The sequence below is a fragment of the Ambystoma mexicanum genome, chromosome 14 (genome assembly GCF_040938575.1).
Source record: "Ambystoma mexicanum isolate Mex_15411 chromosome 14, UKY_AmexF1_1, whole genome shotgun sequence".
NCBI classification, from domain to species: Eukaryota; Metazoa; Chordata; class Amphibia; order Caudata; family Ambystomatidae; genus Ambystoma; species Ambystoma mexicanum.
The window spans coordinates 10,115,084-10,137,737 of NC_090940.1; the positions used below are offsets into that span (position 1 = coordinate 10,115,084).

The window sequence follows — 22,654 nt, forward strand, 5'->3', positions numbered from 1 at the left end:
GCGCTGCCATCACAAAACAGAGTCGATGCCTCACATGGCAGAGGCAGTGCCATCACACACGTGGAGGCGCTACCACCCTGAAATATACCCACACGCGGAGGTGCTGCCACCCTGAAATTGACCCATATGCAGAGGCGCTGCCATCACACACGCGGAGGTGCTGCCATCACACAAGCGGAGTTGATGCTTCACATGGCGGAGGCAGTGCCATCACACATGCGAGGCGCTGCCACCCTGAAATAGACCCACATGCGGAGGCGCTGCCATCACACACACAGAGGTGCTGCCATCGCACACACTGAGGCGAGCCATCACGCACACTGAGGCGCTACCACCCTGAAATAGACCCACATGCAGAGTTGCTGCCACCCTGAAATAGACACACATGCGGAGGCGCTGCCATCACACATGCGGAGTCGATGCCTCACATAGCGGAGGCAGTGCCATCACATATGCCGAGGCACTGCCACCCTGAAATATACCCACACGCGGAGGTGTTGCCACCCTGAAATAGATCCACATGCGGAGGCACTGCCACCCTGAAATAGACCCACATGCAGAGTCACTGCCACCTTGAAATAGACCCACACGCAGAGGCGCTGCCATCACACATGTGGAGGTGCTGCCACTCTGAAATATACCCACATGCAGAGGCGCTGCCATCACACACGCGCTGCCATCACACACGCGGATTTGATGCCTCACATGGCAGAGGCAGTGCCATCACACATGCAGAGGCACTGCCACCCTGAAATAGACCCACATGCGGAGGCGCTGCCATCACACACGCAGAGGCGCTGCCATCACACACGCAGAGGCGCTGCCATCACACACGCAGAGGCGCTGCCATCACACACGCTGAGGCACTACCACCCTGAAATAGACCCGCATGCAGCGTTGCTGCCACCTTGAAATAGACCCACACACGGAGGCGCTGCCATCACACATGTGGAGTCAATGCCTCACATGGCGGAGGCAGTGCCATCACACACGCGGAGGTGCTGCCACCCTGAAATATACCACACGCAGAGGCACTACCACCCTGAAATAGACCCACATGCAGAGTTGCTGCCACCCTGAAATAGACCCACACGCAGAGGCGCTGCCATCATACACACGGAGTCGATGCCTCACATGGCTGAGGCAGTGCCATCACACATGTGGAGGCACTGCCACCCTGAAATATACCAACACGCGGAGGCGCTGCCATCACACATGTGGAGGTGCTGCCACTCTGAAATAGACCCACATGCAGAGTTGCTGCCACCCTGAAATTGACCCACATACGGAGGTGCTGCCATCACACACGCGGAGGTGCTGCCATCACACACGTGGAGTTGATGCCTCACATGACGGAGGTAGTGCCATCACACATGCGAGGTGCTGCCACCCTGAAATAGACCCACATGCGGAGGCGCTGCCATCACACCCACAGAGGCGCTGCCATCACACATCCTGAGGCGAGCCATCACACACGCTGAGGCGCTACCATCCTGAAATAGACCCACATGCAGAGCTGCTGCCACCCTGAAATAGAACCACATGCGGAAGCACTGCCATCACACACACAGAGTCGATGCCTCACATGACGGAGGCAGTGCCATCACACACGCTGAGGCGCTGCCACTCTGAAAATAGACCCACATGCAGAGTCACTGCCACCCTGAAATAGACCCACATGCGGAGGTGCTGCATCACACACGTAGAGGTGCTGCCATCACACACGCTGAGGCGAGCCATCACACACTCAGAGTTGATGCCTCACATGGCGGAGGCAGTGCCATCACACATGCGAGGCGCTGCCACCCTGAAATAGACCCACATGCGGAGGTGCTGCCATCACACACGTAGAGGTGCTGCCATCACACACGTAGAGGTGCTGCCATCACACACGCTGAGGAACTGCCATCCTGAAATAGACCCACATGCAGAGTTGCTGCCACCCTGAAATAGACCCACACGCGGAGGCGCTGCCATCACACACACAGAGTCGATGCCTCACATGACGGAGGCAGTGCCATCACACACGCTGAGGCGCTGCCACTCTGAAAATAGACCCAACAACCAAAAGCTCAGGACATTACACGAGGGGTCTGTGGAAGTGCACTAAGAGCATAGGAGCCCAAGTAAAGAAAGGGGAGAGGATCCCCCCACTTATAAGCGACTAAAGATGGAGAAGTAGGAACCCTGCAACTAGAACGGAACATCTCACCGAGAGTGCACGAGATGAAGCGTGAGCTGTGCACAGAATCCCTGGACGCTCATGGTATCTAAGATGCCAAGATCTGTCAAATGCTCTAGGGTGCTTGCTTGCTTGCCGGGGTGCCCTGAGAAAGCATTGGCACAAGCCTCCAACTGGATGACGGTATCTTGGGAACATACACCATGACCTAAAGGAATCGAGTCATTGGACAATAAACTACGTCTCTTTGCTTTTTACTGATCAAATGGATTTATTACCATTGGCGCAGACGGATCACCCGCCTCCTTCCCGTGCACACATTCTGTGGCGCTGTGTTTGGAGAGTCTGGTGTGGACACCAGTTTGAAGGTCTCCTGGGGTTGTGCGGGCACAGCCTGGTGTGGGCAGAAGTTTAAAGGTCTCCTGGTGTTGTGCAGGGAATAGCCTGGTGTGGGCAGCAGTTTGAAGGTATCCTGGTGAGGGCACAGCCTGGTGTGGGCAGAAGTTTGAGGGTCTCCTGGTGTTGTGCGGGAATAGCCTGGTGTGGGCAGCAGTTTGAAGGTATCCTGGTGAGCTCACAGCCTGGTGTGGGCAGAAGTTTGAGGGTCTCCTGGTGTTGTGCGGGAATAGCCTGGTGTGGGCAGCAGTTTGACGGTCTCCTGGTGTTGTGCGGGAATAGCCTGGTGTGGGCAGCAGTTTGACGGTCTCCTGGTGTTGTGCGGGAATAGCCTGGTGTGGGCAGCAGTTTGACGGTCTCCTGGTGTTGTGTGCTCACATCATCGTGTGGGAAGCAGCTTGAAGGTATCCTGGTGAGGGCACAGCCTGGTGTGGGCAGAAGTTTGAGGGTCTCCTGGTGTTGTGCCGGAATAGCCTGGTGTGGGCAGCAGTTTGAGGGTCTCCTGGTGTTGTGTGCTCACATCATCGTGTGGGAAGCAGCTTGAAGGTATCCTGGTGAGGGCACAGCCTGGTGTGGGCAGAAGTTTGAGGGTCTCCTGGTGTTGTGCGGGGAATAGCCTGGTGTGGGCAGCAGTTTGAGGGTCTCCTGGTGTTGTGCGGGGAATAGCCTGGTGTGGGCAGCAGTTTGAGGGTCTCCTGGTGTTGTGCGGGGAATAGCCTGGTGTGGGCAGCAGTTTGAGGGTCTCCTGGTGTTGTGCGGGGAATAGCCTGGTGTGGGCAGCAGTTTGAGGGTCTCCTGGTGTTGTGCGGGGAATAGCCTGGTGTGGGCAGCAATTTGATGGCCTCCTGGCATTGGCTTGCTAACCTTCTGTGGGCATTGCTTGGGCGATCTCCTTGCGTTGTGTTGGCAAAGCCTGCTATGGGCAGAATGTGAAAGATTGTCTTGGCATTCTATTGGCACCGGTTGGTATGATTAGAAGTCTGACGCATTCTATTGGCACTGTTTGAACGTTTTCTCGTTTTAACAATGGCAGAGCTTTACGTGGACAGAGGTGTTAAGGTCTCTTGGGGCGGCTGGCACAGAATGAGTGTTGGCTACAGGGATAGGGGTTTCTGGTCTTGTGCTGCCAGGGTCTGGTGTGACTAGAGGGCTCTGGCTTTTCCTGGTGGTCTGCTGGCACAGTCCGCTGTTTGCACAGGTTTGACGTTTTCTTTGCGTTTTAAGCTGCTATGACTTGGCTTGGCTAGAAGTCGGGGTTGTGCTTGCAGGCGCCGCTGTGGGCAGAAGCTTGAAGGGTGCCTCTGAGTTGTGTTGTGCAGCTCGGTTGAGGCAGATGCTTGAAGGCTTGTTTGCTTGTGTCCTGTATACATTTGGAGGGTTTCTTGGCCTAGTGTTGGCGCAGGCTGGTGCAGGGAGATATTTACTGGTTTGTCTGCTTCTGTCCTGTTACCCCTTTTTGTGCACAGAAGTTTACATATTTCTTGTTTTTGTGTTGGCAGAATTTCCGTGCACAGACGTCTGAAGGTCTCCTGGTGAAGTGGTGCCACAGACTGGTCCTGGCAGAAGCGTGGAGGTTATTTTTGGTCCGTGCTGGCATAGCCCAGTGTGGTTGGAAGTGCACTCCTCACCCTCATTGAAGTAGGATGGCCCTCATCAAGTGTATAGCTGCAGCCTTTGCGGTTGTGACTGCGTTCGTGATCGGAGCCATGGTAATGAAGTTTGCGGTCCCTATAGACCTCCCTGATTGGCTGCAGCATATGGCACAGGAAAGGCACAATACCTACAGCCAGGAGCTCATGGACGAGATCAAAGCAGAGAACATTGACTCCAACCTCAAGTAAGTACCAGACCCTGCCTGGCGGTGGCGAAAGCAACTCAGCAACAGGCTGTGATCCGATGCTGACCGGCCCAGACAGGCAGAACTCTCATGTCAGTAACGGAGAACATAGCTTAGATTCAGCAGCAAAGACACAGGGCTGTGGAGTCAGCAACACTCGTGTATAGGCGCGTTACAAATACCATATCATATCAGGAGCTTAAACTCAGCAACCCTAAAACTGGAGCTTAGATTCAGCAACAAAGACGCAGGGCTGTGGCGTCAGCAACACAGAGGCAGGAGCTTAAACTCAGCAACCCTAAAACTGGAGCTTAGATTCAGCAGCAAAGACACAGGGCTGTGGTGTCAGCAACACATAGGCAAGAGCTTAAACTCAGCAACCCTAAAACTGTAACTTAGATTCAGCAACAAAGACGCAGGCTGTGGCGTCAGCAACACAGAGGCAGGAGCTTAAACTCAGCAACACTAAAACATTACCTTAGATTCAGCAACAAAGACGCAGGGCTGTGGTGTCAGCAAAACAGAGGCATGAACTTAAACTCAGCAACACTAAAACAGGACCTTAGATTCAGCAACAAAGACGCAGGGGTGTGGTGTCAGCAAAACAGAGGCAGTATCTTAAACTCAGCAAAACTAAAACAGGAACTTAGATTCAGAAACAAAGACACAGGGCTCTGGTGTCAGAAACACAGAGGCAGGAGCTTAAATTTAGCAACACTAAAACAGGAGCTTAGATTCGGCAACAAAGACACAGGGCAGTGGTGTCAGTAAAACAGAGCCAGGAGCTTAAAGTCAGCAACACTAAAACAGGATCTTAAAGTCAGCAACAAAGATGCAAGGCTGTGGTGTCAGCAAAACAGAGGCAAAAGCTTGAAGTCAGCAACACTAAAACAGGAGCTTAAAGTCAGCAACAAAGATGCAGGGCTGTGGTGACAGCAAAACAAAGGCAGGAGCTTAAACTCAGCAACACTAAAACAGGAGCTTAGATTCAGCAACAAAGACGCAGGGCTGTGGTGTCAGCAACACAGAGTCAGGAGCTTAAACTCAGCAACACTAAAACAGGAGCTTAGATTCAGCAACAAAGACACAGGGCTGTGGTGTCAGCAACACAGAGGCAGGAGCTTAAAATCAGCAACACTAAAACAGGAGCTTAAAGTCAGCAACAAAGATGCAGGGCTGTGGTGTCAGCAAAAGAAAGGCAGAAGCTTAAAGTCAGCAACACTAAACCAGGAGCTTAGATTCAGCAACAAAGATGCAGGGCTGTGGTGTCAGCAACACAGAGGCAGGAGCGTAAGTTCAGCAACACTAAAATAGGAGCTTAAGTTCAGCAAAACAGAAGCAGGAGCTTGAGTTCAGCAATACCTGTCAGGGCATTGATGCTAGAAAGACAGAGAAATTAGCTTAAGTTCAGCAGCACGAAAACAGGAGCTTATATTCAGCAACACATAGTTAGGACTGTGATGCCAGCAACAAAGAGACAGGCGTTTACATTCTGCAACACTGAGACGTTGGCTTGAATGGGGCAACACGGAGACTGATGCCAGGAACACAGAGCCAGGTGCTTAGACTCAGAATCAGCGAGACTGGAGCTAAATTCAGAAACACAAAGGCTGGGATGTGAAGTTATGTTATGCTATGTTGATATTATACCGTGCCCCGCTACCACCCAGGGGCAGTCGCCAGGCACTCACGTGGCTCTGCAAGAAAGAGGACAGGGTTGGTTAGTGAGGGTAGAGGGATAGGATAGGTCCAGAACCAGGATAGACTGGTGTCTGTGTGTGTTGGTTTGCAGATGGTTTATTGCGTGCACTGACTTGTTCTATCTGTACGGGTAGGTCCAATGCCTGGGTTGTTTCTATGTGAATTCTTGTTATGTTTGGGTGTGTCTCTGTGTTTTATGTGTAGATTGGATGGTATTTAAGGTTGTGGTTGTGCGCACTGGCTAGTTGTATCCGTATGGGTATGGTCCAATGCCTGGCATTGTTTGTAGTATGCAAGTGTTATTTATGTTGGGGGGGGTGTTTGTGTGTAGTTTGTCTAGGCCGTGGGCGTGTGTGGCACAAGGGAAGTGTGTTGAAGGGGTGCAGGAGCGGGGTGGTTAGTACATTGGCTACTCTCCAAGTTCTTCTAAGTGACTAATCTTCACAATCCTATCTAGTGATACGCATGGTTAATTTCTCAATCTATCTAACTGTGAATCGTGGCTAATCTTCACAGATCTAAGTGCAACGCGTGGCTAATGATCGAACATCTAAGTGTGGTACATTGTCAATCTTCACAATTCCATCTAGGTGAGACGCGTGTCTAGTCCTTGCAATTGATAAATGCAGAATATGGCTACTTTACACAATTAGACAAGAGCAGAATATGGGTAACCTTACACAACTTGGTTAAATTGAAGAAATTACTGACTAACACAATTTGGCTAAGTGCGATACATGGCAAGTCCTCAACACAGAACAATGCAACACTGCATAGGCAGTGCTTTGATAACTGTAACAAGTAATCAGGAGCTTAAATTCAGGAATATAGAGGCAGGACTCAGATGCTAGAAATAGAGAGATAGGAATTTGAAATCAGCAACACATGGATAGGGCAGCGATGTTTGTAACAGAGACATGTACTTTTGGTCAGCAACATGGACACAGGGTGGGGATTTCTGTAGCAAAGTCAGGAGCTTGAAATCAGCAATATAAAGACCGTCAGGGTGGTCTGAAAAATAAAGGACGAAGCCTGAAGTCAGCATTTTAGAGACAGCTGTAATGTCAGCAACAGTGAGGCAGGAGCTCAAAGTCAGCCTCTTGGAGGCAGCTGCAGTAACAGCAACACAGAGAAGAGTTTCAAGTCAGCAAAAGGTATTTGGACTCTATGTCAGAGGTCTGGCACTAGGTGCTGCCTTCCTTAGAAATTATGCCAGAGCCACAGACCTGCCACAGGAGTACGGCTCTAGTGTCTCATCCGCAGGGATGGGAGAGGTGGGGAAGTAAGTCTGAGGAAGGCAGGGCAGGGTAGGAGGACTCGAGGTGTGCTTTTCCTTTTTTGAGGTGGGGTAGGGAATGAGGACTCCAGGTGGGCTTTTGCTTTTTTGAGGTGGAGGGTAGGGTATAAGGACTCCAGGTGGGCTTTTCCTTTTTTGAGGTGGGGGTAAGGTATGAGGACTCTAGGTGGGCTTTTAATTTTTGAGGTGGGGGGTAGGGTATAAGGACTCCAGGTGGGTTTTTCCTTTTCTGAGGTGGGGTTGGGTATGAGGACTCCAGGTGGGCTTTTCCTGTTTTGAGGTGCGGTAGGGTATAAGGACTCCAGGAGGGCTATAGCTGTTTGAGGTGGGGTTGGCTATGAGGACTCTAGTTGGGCTTCTCCTGTTTTGTGGTGGGGAGTAGGGTATAAGGACTCCAGGTGGGCTATATCTTTTTGAGGTGGGGTTGGCTATGAGGACTCTAGATGGGCTTTTCCTGTTTTGTGGTGGGGGTAGGGTATAAGGACTCCAGGTGGGTTATAGCTATTTGAAGTGGAGTAGGGAATGAGGACTCCAGGTGGGCTTTACATTTTTGAGGTGGGTGTAGGGTATAAGGACTCCAGGTGGGCTTTTCCTGTTTTGAGGTAGGATAGGTTATGAGGACTTCAGGTGGGCTATAGCTGTTTGAGGTGGGGTTGGCTATGAGGACTCTAGGTGAGCATTTCCTGTTTTGAGGAGGGGTTGGGAATGAGGACTCCAGATGGACTTTTCCTTTTTTGAAGTGGGGGTTGGGTATGAGGACTCCAGGTTGGCATTTCCTGTTTTGAGGTGGGGTAGGGTATGAGGACTCCAGGGGCACTTTCGCTGTTTGAGGTGGAGTTGGGTATGAGGACTCCAGGTAGGCTTTACCTGTTTTGAGGTGGGGCTGGGTATAAGGACTCCAGATGGACTTTCCCTGTTTTGAGGTGGGATAGGGAATGCGGACTCCAGGTGGGCTTTTCCGTTTTTGAGGTGGGGGTTAGGGTATATGGACTCCAGGTGGGCTTTTCCCTTTTTAAGGTGGGGTAATGAATGAGGACTCCAGGTGGACATTTCTTTCTCTGAGGTGGGGTTGGGTATGGGGACTCCATGTGGGCATTTCTTGTTTTGAAGTGGGTTAGGGTAGGAGGACTCCAGGTGGGCTATAGCTGTTTGAGGTGGGGTTGGGTATAAGGACTCCAGGTGGGCATTTTCTGTTTTGAGGTGGGGTAGGGTATGTGGACTACAGGTGGGCTGTAGCTGTTTAAGGTTGGGTTGGGTATGAGGACTCCAGGTGGGCTTTTCCTGTTTTGAGGTGGTGTAGGGTATGAGGACTCCAGGTGGGCTTTAGCTGTTTGAGGTGGGGTTGGGTATGAGTACGCCAGATGGGCTTTTCCTGTTTTGAGGTGGGGTAGGGTATGAGGACTCCAGGTGGGCTTTAGCTGTCTGAGGTGGGGTTGGGTATGAGTACTCCAGATGGGCTTTTCCTGTTTTGAGGTGGAGTAGGGTATGAGGACTCCAGGTGGGCTATAGCTGTTTGAGGTCGGGTTGGGTATGAGGACTCCAGGTGGGTGTTTCCTGTTTTGAGGTGGGGTAGGGTATGAGGATTCCAGGTGGGCTTCAGCTGTTTGAGGTGGGGTTGGGTTTGAGTACTCCAGATGGGCTTTCCCTGTTTTGAGGTGGGTTGGGTATGAGGACTGCAGATGGGCTTTTCCTTTTTTGAGGTGGGTTTGGGTATGAGGACTCCGGGTGGGCATTTCCTGTTTTGAGGTGGGGTAGTGTATGAGGACTCCAGGTAGACTTTAGCTGTTTGAGGTGGAGTTGGGTATGAGGACTCCAAGTGGGCTTTAAATGTTTTGAGGTGGGGTTGAGTATGAGGACTCCAGGTGGGCTTTTCCTGTTTTGAGGTGGGGCGTAGGGTATAAGGACTCCAGATGGGCTTTTCCCGTTTTGAGGTGGGGTAGGGAATGAGGACTCCAGGTGGGCATTTCCTTTTTTGAGGTGGGGGTTAGGGTATACAGACTCCTGGTGGGCTTTTCCCTTTTTAAGGTGGGACAATGAATGAGGACTCCAGGTGGACTTTTCTTTCTCTGAGGTGGGGTAGGGTATGTGGACTACAGATGGGCTTTAGCTGTTTGGGATGGGATTGGGTATGAGTACTCCAGATGGGCTTTTCCTGTTTTGATTTGGGGTAGGGTATGAGGACTCCAGGTGTGCTATAGCTGTTTAAGGTGGGGTTGGGTATGAGGACTCCAGGTGGGCTTTTCCTGTTTGAGGTGGGGTAGGGTATGAGGACTCCAGGTGGGATTTAGCTGTTTGAGGTGGGGTTGGGTATGAGTACTCCAGATGGGCTTTTCCTGTTTTGAGGTGGGGTAGGGTATGAGGACTCCAAGTGGGATTTAGCTGTTTGAGGTGGGGTTTGGTATGAGTACTCCAGATGGGCTTTTCCTGTTTTGAGGTGGGGTTGCGTATGAGGACTCCAGGTGGGCTATAGCTGTTTGAGGTGGGGTAGGGAATGAGGACTACAGTGTGCTTTTCCTTTTTTGAGTTGGGTTAGGGATTGAGGACTCCAGGTGGGCTTTTGCTTTTTTGAGGTGGGGGTAGGGTATACAGACTCCAGGTGGGCTTTTCCTGTTTTGAGGTGGGATACGGTATGAGGACTCTAGGTGGGCTTTTCATTTTTGAGGTGGGGGGTAGGGTATAAGGACTCCAGGTGGGCTTTTCCTTTTCTGAGGTGGGGTTGGGTATGAGGACTCCAGGTGGGCATTTCCTGTTTTGAGGGGGGGGAGGGTATGAGGACTCCAGGTGGGCTATAGCTGTTTGAGGTGGGGTTGGGTATGCAGACTCCAGGTGGGCATTCCTGTTTTGAGGTGGGGCAGTGTATGAGGACTCCAGGTGGGCTTTAGCTGTTTGAGGTGGAGTTGGGTTTGAGGACTACAGGTGGGCTTTTCCTGTTTTGAGGTGCGGTAGGGTATGAGGACTCCAGGTGGGCTATAGCTGTTTGAGGTGGGGTTGGCTATGAGGACTCTAGATGGGCTTTTCCTGTTTTGTGGTGGGGGTAGTGTATGAGGACTCCAGGTAGACTTTAGCTGTTTGAGGTGGAGTTGGGTATGAGGACTCCAAGTGGGCTTTAAATGTTTTGAGGTGGGGTTGAGTATGAGGACTCCAGGTGGGCTTTTCCTGTTTTGAGGTGGGGCGTAGGGTATAAGGACTCCAGATGGGCTTTTCCCGTTTTGAGGTGGGGTAGGGAATGAGGACTCCAGGTGGGCATTTCCTTTTTTGAGGTGGGGGTTAGGGTATACAGACTCCTGGTGGGCTTTTCCCTTTTTAAGGTGGGACAATGAATGAGGACTCCAGGTGGACTTTTCTTTCTCTTAGGTGGGGCTGGGTATGGAGACTCCATGTGGGCATTTCCTGTTTTGAAGTGGGGTAGGGTAGGAGGACTCAAGGTGGGCTATAGCTGTTTGAGGTGGGGTTGGGTATAAGGACTCCAGGTAGACTTTAGCTGTTTGAGGTGGAGTTGGGTATGAGGACTCCGGGTGGGCATTTCCTGTTTTGAGGTGGGGTAGTGTATGAGGACTCCAGGTAGACTTTAGCTGTTTGAGGTGGAGTTGGGTATGAGGACTCCAAGTGGGCTTTAAATGTTTTGAGGTGGGGTTGAGTATGAGGACTCCAGGTGGGCTTTTCCTGTTTTGAGGTGGGGCGTAGGGTATAAGGACTCCAGATGGGCTTTTCCCGTTTTGAGGTGGGGTAGGGAATGAGGACTCCAGGTGGGCATTTCCTTTTTTGAGGTGGGGTTAGGGTATACAGACTCCTGGTGGGCTTTTCCCTTTTTAAGGTGGGACAATGAATGAGGACTCCAGGTGGACTTTTCTTTCTCTGAGGTGGGGCTGGGTATGGAGACTCCATGTGGGCATTTCCTGTTTTGAAGTGGGGTAGGGTAGGAGGACTCCAGGTGGGCTATAGCTGTTTGAGGTGGGGTTGGGTATAAGGACTCCAGATGGGCATTTCCTGTTTTGAGGTGGGGTAGGGTATGTGGACTACAGATGGGCTTTAGCTGTTTGGGATGGGATTGGGTATGAGTACTCCAGATGGGCTTTTCCTGTTTTGATTTGGGGTAGGGTATGAGGACTCCAGGTGTGCTATAGCTGTTTAAGGTGGGGTTGGGTATGAGGACTCCAGGTGGGCTTTTCCTGTTTGAGGTGGGGTAGGGTATGAGGACTCCAGGTGGGATTTAGCTGTTTGAGGTGGGGTTGGGTATGAGTACTCCAGATGGGCTTTTCCTGTTTTGAGGTGGGGTAGGGTATGAGGACTCCAAGTGGGATTTAGCTGTTTGAGGTGGGGTTGGGTATGAGTACTCCAGATGGGCTTTTCCTGTTTTGAGGTGGGGTTGCGTATGAGGACTCCAGGTGGGCTATAGCTGTTTGAGGTGGGGTAGGGAATGAGGACTACAGTGTGCTTTTCCTTTTTTGAGTTGGGTTAGGGATTGAGGACTCCAGGTGGGCTTTTGCTTTTTTGAGGTGGGGGTAGGGTATACAGACTCCAGGTGGGCTTTTCCTGTTTTGAGGTGGGATACGGTATGAGGACTCTAGGTGGGCTTTTAATTTTTGAGGTGGGGGGTAGGGTATAAGGACTCCAGGTGGGCTTTTCCTTTTCTGAGGTGGGGTTGGGTATGAGGACTCCAGGTGGGCATTTCCTGTTTTGAGGGGGGGAGGGTATGAGGACTCCAGATGGGCTATAGCTGTTTGAGGTGGGGTTGGGTATGCAGACTCCAGGTGGGCATTCCTGTTTTGAGGTGGGGCAGTGTATGAGGACTCCAGGTGGGCTTTAGCTGTTTGAGGTGGAGTTGGGTTTGAGGACTACAGGTGGGCTTTTCCTGTTTTGAGGTGCGGTAGGGTATGAGGACTCCAGGTGGGCTATAGCTGTTTGAGGTGGGGTTGGCTATGAGGACTCTAGATGGGCTTTTCCTGTTTTGTGGTGGGGGTAGGGTATAAGGACTCCAGGTGGGTTATAGCTATTTGAGGTGGAGTAGGGAATGAGGACTCCAGGTGGGCTTTTCCTTTTCTGAGGTGGGGTTGGGTATGAGGACTCCAGGTGGGCATTTACTGTTTTGAGGGGGGGAGGTTATGAGGACTCCAGGTGGGCTATAGCTTTTTGTGGTGGGGTTGGGTATGCAGACTCCAGGTGGGCATTCCTGTTTTGAGGTGGGGCAGTGTATGAGGACTCCAGGTGGGCTTTAGCTGTTTGAGGTGGAGTTGGGTATGAGGACTCCAGGTGGGCTTTTCCTGTTTTGAGGTGGGGTTGGGTATGAGGACTCCAGGTGGGCTTTTCCTGTTTTGAGGTGGGGTAGGGAATGAGGACTCCAGGTGGGCTTTTCCTTCTTCGAGGTGGGGGTAGGGTATAAGGACTCCAGGTGGGCTATAGATGTTTGAGGTGGGGTTGGATATGAGGACTACAGATGTATGAGGACTCCAGGTGGACTTTTCTTTCTCTGAGGTGGGGTTGGGTATGGGGAATTCATGTGGCCATTTCCTGTTTTGAAGTGGGCTAGAGTAGGAGGACTCCAGGTGGGCTATAGCTGTTTGAGGTGGGGTTGGGTATAAGGACTCCAGGTGGGCATTTTCTGTTTTGAGGTAGGATAGGGTATGAGGACTTCAGGTGGGGGTTTCCTGTTTTGAGGTGGGGTAGGGCATGAGGACTCAAGGTGCGCTTTTCCTTTTTTGAGGTTGGGGTTAGGGTATATGGACTTCAGGTGGGCTTTTCCCTTTTTAAGGTGGGGTAATGAATGAGGACTTCAGGTGGACCTTTCTTTCTCTGAGGTGGGGTTGGGTATGGGGACTCCATGTGGCATTTCCTGTTTTGAAGAGAGGTAGGGTTGGCGGACTCCATGTGGGCTATAGCTGTTTGAGGTGGGGTTGGGTATGAGGACTCCAGGTTGGCATTTCCTGTTTTGAGGTTGGGTAGGGTATGTGGACTACAGGTGGGCTTTAGCTGTTTGAGGTGGGGTTGGGTATGAGTACTCCAGATGGGTTTTTCCTGTTTTGAGGTGGGGTAGGGTATGAGGACTCCAGGTGAACTTTTCCTGTTTTGAGGTGGGGTAGGGTATGAGGACTCCAGATGGGCTTTAGCTGTTTGAGGTGGGGTTGGGTATGAGTACTCCAGATGGGCTTTTCCTGTTTTGAGGTGGGGTTGGGTATGAGGACTCCAGATGGGTTTTTCCTGTTTTGAGGTGGGGTAGAGTATGAGGCTCCAGGTGAGCTTTTCCTGTTTTGAGGTGGGGTAGGGTATGAGGACTCCAGATGGGCCTTAGCTGTTTGAGGTGGGGTTGGGTATGAGTACTCCAGATGGGATTTTCCTGTTTTGAGGAGGGGTTAGGTATGAGGACTCCAGATGGGCTTTTCCTTTTTTGAAGTGGGGGTTGGGTATGAGGACTCCAGGTTGGCTTTCCTGTTTTGAGGTGGGGTAGGGTATGAGGACTCCAGGGGTGCTTTAGCTGTTTGAGGTGGAGTTGGGTATGAGGACTCCAGGTAGGCTTTACCTGTTTTGAGGTGGGGTTGGGTATGAGGACTCCAGGTGGGCTTTTCCTGTTTTGAGGTAGGATAGGTTATGAGGACTTCAGGTGGGCTATAGCTGTTTGAGGTGGGGTTGGCTATGAGGACTCTAGGTGAGCATTTCCTGTTTTGAGGAGGGGTTGGGAATGAGGACTCCAGATGGGCTTTTCCTTTTTTGAAGTGGGGGTTGGGTATGAGAACTCCAGGGGCGCTTTCGCTGTTTGAGGTGGAGTTGGGTATGAGGACTCCAGGTAGGCTTTACCTGTTTTGAGGTGGGGTTGGGTATAAGGACTCCGGATGGGCTTTCCCTGTTTTTAGGTGGGATAGGGAATGCGGACTCCAGGTGGGCTTTTCCGTTTTTGAGGTGGGGGTTAGGGTATATGGACTCCAGGTGGGCTTTTCCCTTTTTAAGGTGGGGTAATGAATGAGGACTCCAGGTGGACATTTCTTTCTCTGAGGTGGGGTTGGGTATGAGGACTCCAGGTGGGCATTTCCTGTTTTGAGGGGGGGAGGGTATGAGGACTCCAGGTGGGCTATAGCTGTTTGAGGTGGGGTTGGGTATGCAGACTCCAGGTGGGCATTCCTGTTTTGAGGTGGGGCAGTGTATGATGACTCCAGGTGGCCTTTAGCTGTTTGAGGTGGAGTTGGGTATGAGGACTCCAGGTGGGCTTTTCCTTTTCTGAGGTGGGGTTGGGTATGAGGACTCCAGGTGGGCATTTCCTGTTTTGAGGGGGGGAGGGTATGAGGACTCCAGGTGGGCTATAGCTGTTTGAGGTGGGGTTGGGTATGCAGACTCCAGGTGGGCATTCCTGTTTTGAGGTGGGGCAGTGTATGAGGACTCCAGGTGGGCTTTAGCTGTTTGAGGTGGAGTTGGGTATGAGGACTCCAGGTGGGCTTTTCATGTTTTGAGGTGGGGTTGGGTATGAGGACTCCAGGTGGGCTTTTCCTGTTTTGAGGTGGGGTAGGGTATGAGGACTCCAGGTGGGCTTTTCCTGTTTTGAGGCGGGGGTAGGGTATAAGGACTCCAGGTGGGCTTTTCCTGTTTTGAGGTGGGGTAGGGAATGAGGACTCCAGGTGGGCTTTTCCTTCTTCGAGGTGGGGGTAGGGTATAAGGACTCCAGGTGGGCTATAGATGTTTGAGGTGGGGTTGGATATGAGGACTCCAGATGGTATGAGGACTCCAGGTGGACTTTTCTTTCTCTGAGGTGGGGTTGGGTATGGGGACTTCATGTGGCCATTTCCTGTTTTGAAGTGGGCTAGAGTAGGAGGACTCCAGGTGGGCTATAGCTGTTTGAGGTGGGGTTGGGTATAAGGACTCAAGGTGGGCATTTTCTGTTTTGAGGTAGGATAGGGTATGAGGACTTCAGGTGGGGGTTTCCTGTTTTGAGGTGGGGTAGGGCATGAGGACTCCAGGTGGGCTTTTCCTTTTTTGAGGTTGGGGTTAGGGTATACGGACTCCAGGTGGGCTTTTCCCTTTTTAAGGTGGGGTAATGAATGAGGACTCCAGGTGGACCTTTCTTTCTCTGAGGTGGGGTTGGGTATGGGGACTCCATGTGGGCATTTCCTGTTTTGAAGAGAGGTAGGGTAGGCGGACTCCATGTGGGCTATAGCTGTTTGAGGTGGGGTTGGGTATGAGGACTCCAGGTTGGCATTTCCTGTTTTGAGGTTGGGTAGGGTATGTGGACTACAGGTGGGCTTTAGCTGTTTGAGGTGGGGTTGGGTATGAGCACTCCAGGGGCGCTTTCGCTGTTTGAGGTGGAGTTGGGTATGAGGCCTCCAGGTAGGCTTTACCTGTTTTGAGGTGGGGTTGGGTATAATGACTCCAGATGGGCTTTCCCTGTTTTGAGGTGGGATAGGGAATGCGGACTCCAGGTGGGCTTTTCCGTTTTTGAGGTGGGGGTTAGGGTATATGGACTCCAGGTGGGCTTTTCCCTTTTTAAGGTGGGGTAATGAATGAGGACTCCAGGTGGACTTTTCTTTCTCTAAGGTGGGGTTGGGTATGAGGACTCCATGTGGGCTATAGCTGTTTGAGGTGGGGTTGGGTATGCAGACTCCAGGTGGGCATTCCTGTTTTGAGGTGGGGCAGTGTATGATGACTCCAGGTGGGCTTTAGCTGTTTGAGGTGGAGTTGGGTATGAGGACTCCAGATGGGCTTTTCCTTTTCTGAGGTGGGTTTGGGTATGAGGCCTCCAGGTGGGCATTTCCTGTTTTGAGGGGGGAGGGTATGAGGACTCCAGGTGGGCTATAGCTGTTTGAGGTGGGGTTGGGTATGCAGACTCCAGGTGGGCATTCCTGTTTTGAGGTGGGGCAGTGTATGAAGACTCCAGGTGGGCTTTAGCTGTTTGAGGTGGAGTTGGGTATGAGGACTCCAGGTGGGCTTTTCCTGTTTTGAGGTGGGGTAGGGTATGAGGACTTCACGTGGGCTTTTCCTGTTTTGAGGCAGGGGGTAGGGTATAAGGACTCCAGGTGGGCTTTTCCTGTTTTGAGGTGGGGTAGGGAATGAGGACTCCAGGTGTGCTTTTCCTTCTTCGAGGTGGGGGTAGGGTATAAGGACTCCAGGTGGGCTATAGATGTTTGAGGTGGGGTTGGATATGAGGACTCCAGATGGTATGAGGACTCCAGGTGGACTTTTCTTTCTCTGAGGTGGGCTTGGGTATGGGGACTTCATGTGGCCATTTCCTGTTTTGAAGTGGGCTAGAGTAGGAGGACTCCAGGTGGGCTATAGCTGTTTGAGGTGGGGTTGGGTATAAGGACTCCAGGTGGGCATTTTCTGTTTTGAGGTAGGATAGGGTATGAGGACTTCAGGTGGGGGTTTCCTGTTTTGAGGTGGGGTAGGGCATGAGGACTCCAGGTGGGCTTTTCCTTTTTTGAGGTTGGGGTTAGGGTATACCGGCTCCAGGTGGGCTTTTCCCTTTTTAAGGTGGGGTAATGAATGAGGACTCCAGGTGGACCTTTCTTTCTCTGAGGTGGGGTTGGGTATGGGGACTCCATGTGGGCATTTCCTGTTTTGAAGAGAGGTAGGGTAGGCGGACTCCATGTGGGCTATAGCTGTTTGAGGTGGGGTTGGGTATGAGGACTCCAGGTTGGCATTTCCTGTTTTGAGGTTGGGTAGGGTATGTGGACTACAGGTGGGCTTTAGCTGTTTGAGGTGGGGTTGGGTATGAGTACTCCAGATGGGTTTTTCCTGTTTTGAGGTGGGGTAGGGTAGGAGGACTCCAGGTGAACTTTTCCTGTTTTGAGGTGGGGTAGGGTATGAGGACTCCAGATGGGCTTTAGCTGTTTGAGGTGGGGTTGGGTATGAGTACTCCAGATGGGCTTTTCCTGTTTTGAGGTGGGGTTGGGTATGAGGACTCCAGATGGGTTTTTCCTGTTTTGAGGTGGGGTAGAGTATGAGGACTCCAGGTGAGCTTTTCCTGTTTTGAGGTGGGGTAGGGTATGAGGACTCCAGATGGGCCTTAGCTGTTTGAGGTGGGGTTGGGTATTAGTACTCCAGATGGGATTTTCCTGTTTTGAGGAGGGGTTAGGTATTAGGACTCCTGATGGGCTTTTCCTTTTTTGAAGTGGGGGTTGGGTATGAGGACTCCAGGTGGGCTTTTGCTGTTTTGAGGTAGGATAGGTTATGAGGACCTCAGGTGGGCTATAGCTGTTTGAGGTGAGGTTGGCTATGAGGACTCTAGGTGAGCATTTCCTGTTTTGAGGAGGGGTTGGGAATGAGGACTCCAGATGGGCCTTTCCTTTTTTGAAGTGGGGGTTGGGTATGAGGACTCCAGGTTGGCATTTCCTGTTTTGAGGTGGGGTGGGGTAGGGTATGAGAACTCCAGGGGCGCTTTCGCTGTTTGAGGTGGAGTTGGGTATGAGGACTCCAGGTAGGCTTTACCTGTTTTGAGGTGGGGTTGGGTATAAGGACACCAGATGGGCTTTCCCTGTTTTGAGGTGGGATAGGGAATGCGGACTCCAGGTGGGTTTTTCCGTTTTTGAGGTGGGGGTTAGGGTATATGGACCCCAGGTGGGCTTTTCCCTTTTTAAGGTGGGGTAATGAATGAGGACTCCAGGTGGACTTTTCTTTCTCCGAGGTGGGGTTGGGTATGGGGACTCCATGTGGGCATTTCCTGTATTGAAGTGGGTTAGGGTAGGAGGACTCCAGGTGGGCTATAGCTATTTGAGGTGGGGTTGGGTATAAGGCCTCCAGGTGGGCATTTTCTGTTTTGAGGTGGGGTAGGGTATGTGGACTACAGGTGGGCTATAGCTGTTTAAGGTTGGGTTGGGTATGAGGACTCCAGGTGGGCTTTTCCTGTTTTGAGGTGGTGTAGGGTATGAGGACTCCAGGTGGGCTTTAGCTGTTTGAGGTGGGGTAGGGCATAAGGACTCCAGGTGGACTTTAGCTGTTTGAGGTGGGGTTGGGTATGAGTACGCCAGATGGGCTTTTCCTGTTTTGAGGTGGGGTAGGGTATGAGGATTCCAGGTGGGCTTTAGCTGTCTGAGGTGGGGTTGGGTATGAGTACTCCAGATGGGCTTTTCCTGTTTTGAGGTGGAGTAGGGTGTGAGGACTCCAGGTGGGCTATAGCTGTTTGAGGTCGGGTTGGGAATGAGGACTCCAGGTGGGCGTTTCCTGTTTTGAGGTGGGGTAGGGTATGAGGATTCCAGGTGGGCTTCAGCTGTTTGAGGTGGGGTTGAGTTTGAGTACTCCAGATGGGCTTTCCCTGTTTTGAGGTGGGGTTGGGCATGATGACTCAATGTGGGCTAAATCTGTTTGAGGTAGGTTGGGTATAAGGACTCCAGATGGGCTTTTCCTGTTTTGAGGTGGGGTAGGGAATGAGGACTCCGGGTGGGATTTTGCTTTTTTGAGGTGGAGGTTAGGGTATACAGACTCCTGGTGGGCTTTTCCCTTTTTAAGGTGGGACAATGAATGAGGACTCCAGGTGGACTTTTCTTTCTCTGAGGTGGGGCTGGGTATGGAGACTCCATGTGGGCATTTCCTGTTTTGAAGTGGGGTAGGGTAGGAGGACCAGGTGGGCTATAGCTGTTTGAGGTGGGGTTGGGTATAAGGACTCCAGGTGGGCATTTCCTGTTTTGAGGTGGGGTAGGGTATGTGGACTACAGATGGGCTTTAGCTGTTTGGGATGGGATTGGGTATGAGTACTCCAGATGGGCTTTTCCTGCTTTGATTTGGGGTAGGGTATGAGGACTCCAGGTGTGCTATAGCTGTTTAAGGTGGGGTTGGGTATGAGGACTCCAGGTGGGCTTTTCTTGTTTGAGGTGGGGTAGGGTATGAGGACCCTAGGTGGGATTTAGCTGTTTGAGGTGGGGTTGGATATGAGTACTCCAGATGGGCGTTTCCTGTTTTGAGGTGGGGTACGGTATGAGGACTCCAAGTGGGCTTTAGCTGTTTGAGGTGGGGTTGGGTTTGAGTACTCCAGATGGGCTTTTCCTGTTTTGAGGTGGGGTTGCGTATGAGGACTCCATGTGGGCATTTCCTGTTTTGAAGAGAGGTAGAGTAGGCTGACTCCATGTGGGCTATAGCTGTTTGAGGTGGGGTTGGGTATGAGGACTCCATGTGGGGATTTCCTGTTTTGAAAAGAGGTAGGGTAGGTGGACTCCATGTGGGCTATAGCTGTTTGAGGTGGGGTTGGGTATGAGGACTCCAGGTTGGCATTTCCTGTTTTGAGGTTGGGTAGGATATGTGGACTACAGGTGGGCTTTAGCTGTTTGAGGTGGGGTTGGGTATGAGTACTCCAGATGGGTTTTTCCTGTTTTGAGGTGGGGTAGGGTATGAGGACTCCAGGTGAACTTTTCCTGTTTTGAGGTGGGGTAGGGTATGAGGACTCCAGATGGGCTTTAGCTGTTTGAGGTGGCTTTGGGTATGAGTACTCCAGATGGGCTTTTCCTGTTTTGAGGTGGGGTTGGGTATGAGGACTCCAGATGGGTTTTTCCTGTTTTGAGGTGGGGTAGAGTATGAGGACTCCAGGTGAGCTTTTCCTGTTTTGAGGTGGGGAGGGTATGAGGACTCCAGATGGGCCTTAGCTGTTTGAGGTGGGGTTGGGTATGAGTGCTCCAGATGGGATTTTCCTGTTTTGAGGAGGGGTTAGGTATGAGGACTCCAGATGGGCTTTTCCTTTTTTGAAGTGGGGGTTGGGTATGAGGACTCCCGATGGGTTTTTCCTGTTTTGAGGTGGGGTAGAGTATGAGGACTCCAGGTGAGCTTTTCCTGTTTTGAGGTGGGGAGGGTATGAGGACTCCAGATGGGCCTTAGCTGTTTGAGGTGGGGTTGGGTATGAGTACTCCAGATGGGATTTTCCTGTTTTGAGGAGGGGTTGGGAATGAGGACTCCAGATGGGCTGTTCCTTTTTTGAAGTGGGGGTTGGGTATGAGGACTCCAGGTTGGCATTTCCTGTTTTGAGGTGGGGTGGGGTAGGGTATGAGAACTCCAGGGGCGCTTTCGCTGTTTGAGGTGGAGTTGGGTATGAGGACTCCAGGTAGGCTTTACCTGTTTTGAGGTGGGGTTGGGTATAAGGACTCCAGATGGGCTTTCCCTGTTTTGAGGTGGGATAGGGAATGCGGACTCCAGGTGGGTTTTTCCGTTTTTGAGGTGGGGGTTAGGGTATATGGACTCCAGGTGGGCTTTTCCCTTTTTAAGGTCGGGTAATGAATGAGGACTCCAGGTGGACTTTTCTTTCTCCGAGGTGGGGTTGGGTATGGGGACTCCATGTGGGCATTTCCTGTTTTGAAGTGGGTTAGGGCATGAGGACTCCAGGTGGACTTTAGCTGTTTGAGGTGGGGTTGGGTATGAGTACGCCAGATGGGCTTTTCCTGTTTTGAGGTGGGGTAGGGTATGAGGACTCCAGGTGGGCTTTAGCTGTCTGAGGTGGGGTTGGGTATGAGTACTCCAGATGGGCTTTTCCTGTTTTGAGGTGGAGTAGGGTATGAGGACTCCAGGTGGGCTTTTCCTGTTTTGAGGTGGAGTAGGGTATGAGGACTCCAGGTGGGCTATAGCTGTTTGAGGTCGGGTTGGGTATGAGGACTCCAGGTGGGCGTTTCCTGTTTTGAGGTGGGGTAGGGTATGAGGATTCCAGGTGGGCTTCAGCTGTTTGAGGTGGGGTTGAGTTTGAGTACTCCAGATGGGCTTTCCCTGTTTTGAGGTGGGGTTGGGCATGATGACTCAATGTGGGCTAAATCTGTTTGAGGTGGGTTGGGTATAAGGACTCCAGATGGGCTTTTCCTGTTTTGAGGTGGGGTTGGGTATGAGTACTCCAGATGGGATTTTCCTGTTTTGAGGAGGGGTTAGGTATGAGGACTCCAGATGGGCTTTTCCTTTTTTGAAGTGGGGGTTGGGTATGAGGACTCCAGATGGGTTTTTCCTGTTTTGAGGTGGGGTAGAGTATGAGGACTCCAGGTGAGCTTTTCCTGTTTTGAGGTGGGGAGGGTATGAGGACTCCAGATGGGCCTTAGCTGTTTGAGGTGGGGTTGGGTATGAGTACTCCAGATGGGATTTTCCTGTTTTGAGGAGGGGTTGGGAATGAGGACTCTAGATGGGCTGTTCCTTTTTTGAAGTGGGGGTTGGGTATGAGGACTCCAGGTTGGCATTTCCTGTTTTGAGGTGGGGTGGGGTAGGGTATGAGAACTCCAGGGGCGCTTTCGCTGTTTGAGGTGGAGTTGGGTATGAGGACTCCAGGTAGGCTTTAGCTGTTTTGAGGTGGGGTTGGGTATAAGGACTCCAGATGGGCTTTCCCTGTTTTGAGGTGGGATAGGGAATGCGGACTCCAGGTGGGTTTTTCCGTTTTTGAGGTGGGGGTTAGGGTATATGGACTCCAGGTGGGCTTTTCCCTTTTTAAGGTCGGGTAATGAATGAGGACTCCAGGTGGACTTTTCTTTCTCCGAGGTGGGGTTGGGTATGGGGACTCCATGTGGGCATTTCCTGTTTTGAAGTGGGTTAGGGCATGAGGACTCCAGGTGGACTTTAGCTGTTTGAGGTGGGGTTGGGTATGAGTACGCCAGATGGGCTTTTCCTGTTTTGAGGTGGGGTAGGGTATGAGGACTCCAGGTGGGCTTTAGCTGTCTGAGGTGGGGTTGGGTATGAGTACTCCAGATGGGCTTTTCCTGTTTTGAGGTGGAGTAGGGTATGAGGACTCCAGGTGGGCTATAGCTGTTTGAGGTCGGGTTGGGTATGAGGACTCCAGGTGGGCGTTTCCTGTTTTGAGGTGGGGTAGGGTATGAGGATTCCAGGTGGGCTTCAGCTGTTTGAGGTGGGGTTGAGTTTGAGTACTCCAGATGGGCTTTCCCTGTTTTGAGGTGGGGTTGGGCATGATGACTCAATGTGGGCTAAATCTGTTTGAGGTGGGTTGGGTATAAGGACTCCAGATGGGCTTTTCCTGTTTTGAGGTGGGGTAGGGAATGAGGACTCCAGGTGGGCTTTTCCTTTTTTGAGGTGGGGGTTAGGGTATACAGACTCCTGGTGGGCTTTTCCCTTTTTAAGGTGGGACAATGAATGAGGACTCCAGGTGGACTTTTCTTTCTCTGAGGTGGGGCTGGGTATGGAGACTACATGTGGGCATTTCCTGTTTTGAAGTGGGGTAGGGTATGAGGACTCCAGGTGGGCTTTTCCTTTTCTGAGGTGGGGTTGGGTATGAGGACTCCAGGTGGGCATTTCCTGTTTTGAGGTGGGGTAGGGTATGTGGACTACAGATGGGCTTTAGCTGTTTGCGATGGGATTAGGTATG

At 51.7% G+C, this 22,654-nt stretch overlaps 1 protein-coding gene across 2 annotated transcripts in view; it reads left to right on the top strand.

The window, feature by feature from the left end:
- The window catches only part of LOC138527344 (N-acetylated-alpha-linked acidic dipeptidase 2-like), a 501,035-nt gene that overhangs the window by 19,044 nt on the left and 459,337 nt on the right, over positions 1 to 22,654 (top strand). For both annotated transcript variants that reach the window (XM_069638406.1, XM_069638405.1), the window contains exon 2: positions 4,078 to 4,415. In XM_069638406.1, coding sequence (XP_069494507.1) covers positions 4,222 to 4,415 — 194 coding nt within the window. In that variant the 5' untranslated portion in view covers positions 4,078 to 4,221. The remainder of the gene's footprint in view (positions 1 to 4,077; positions 4,416 to 22,654) is intronic.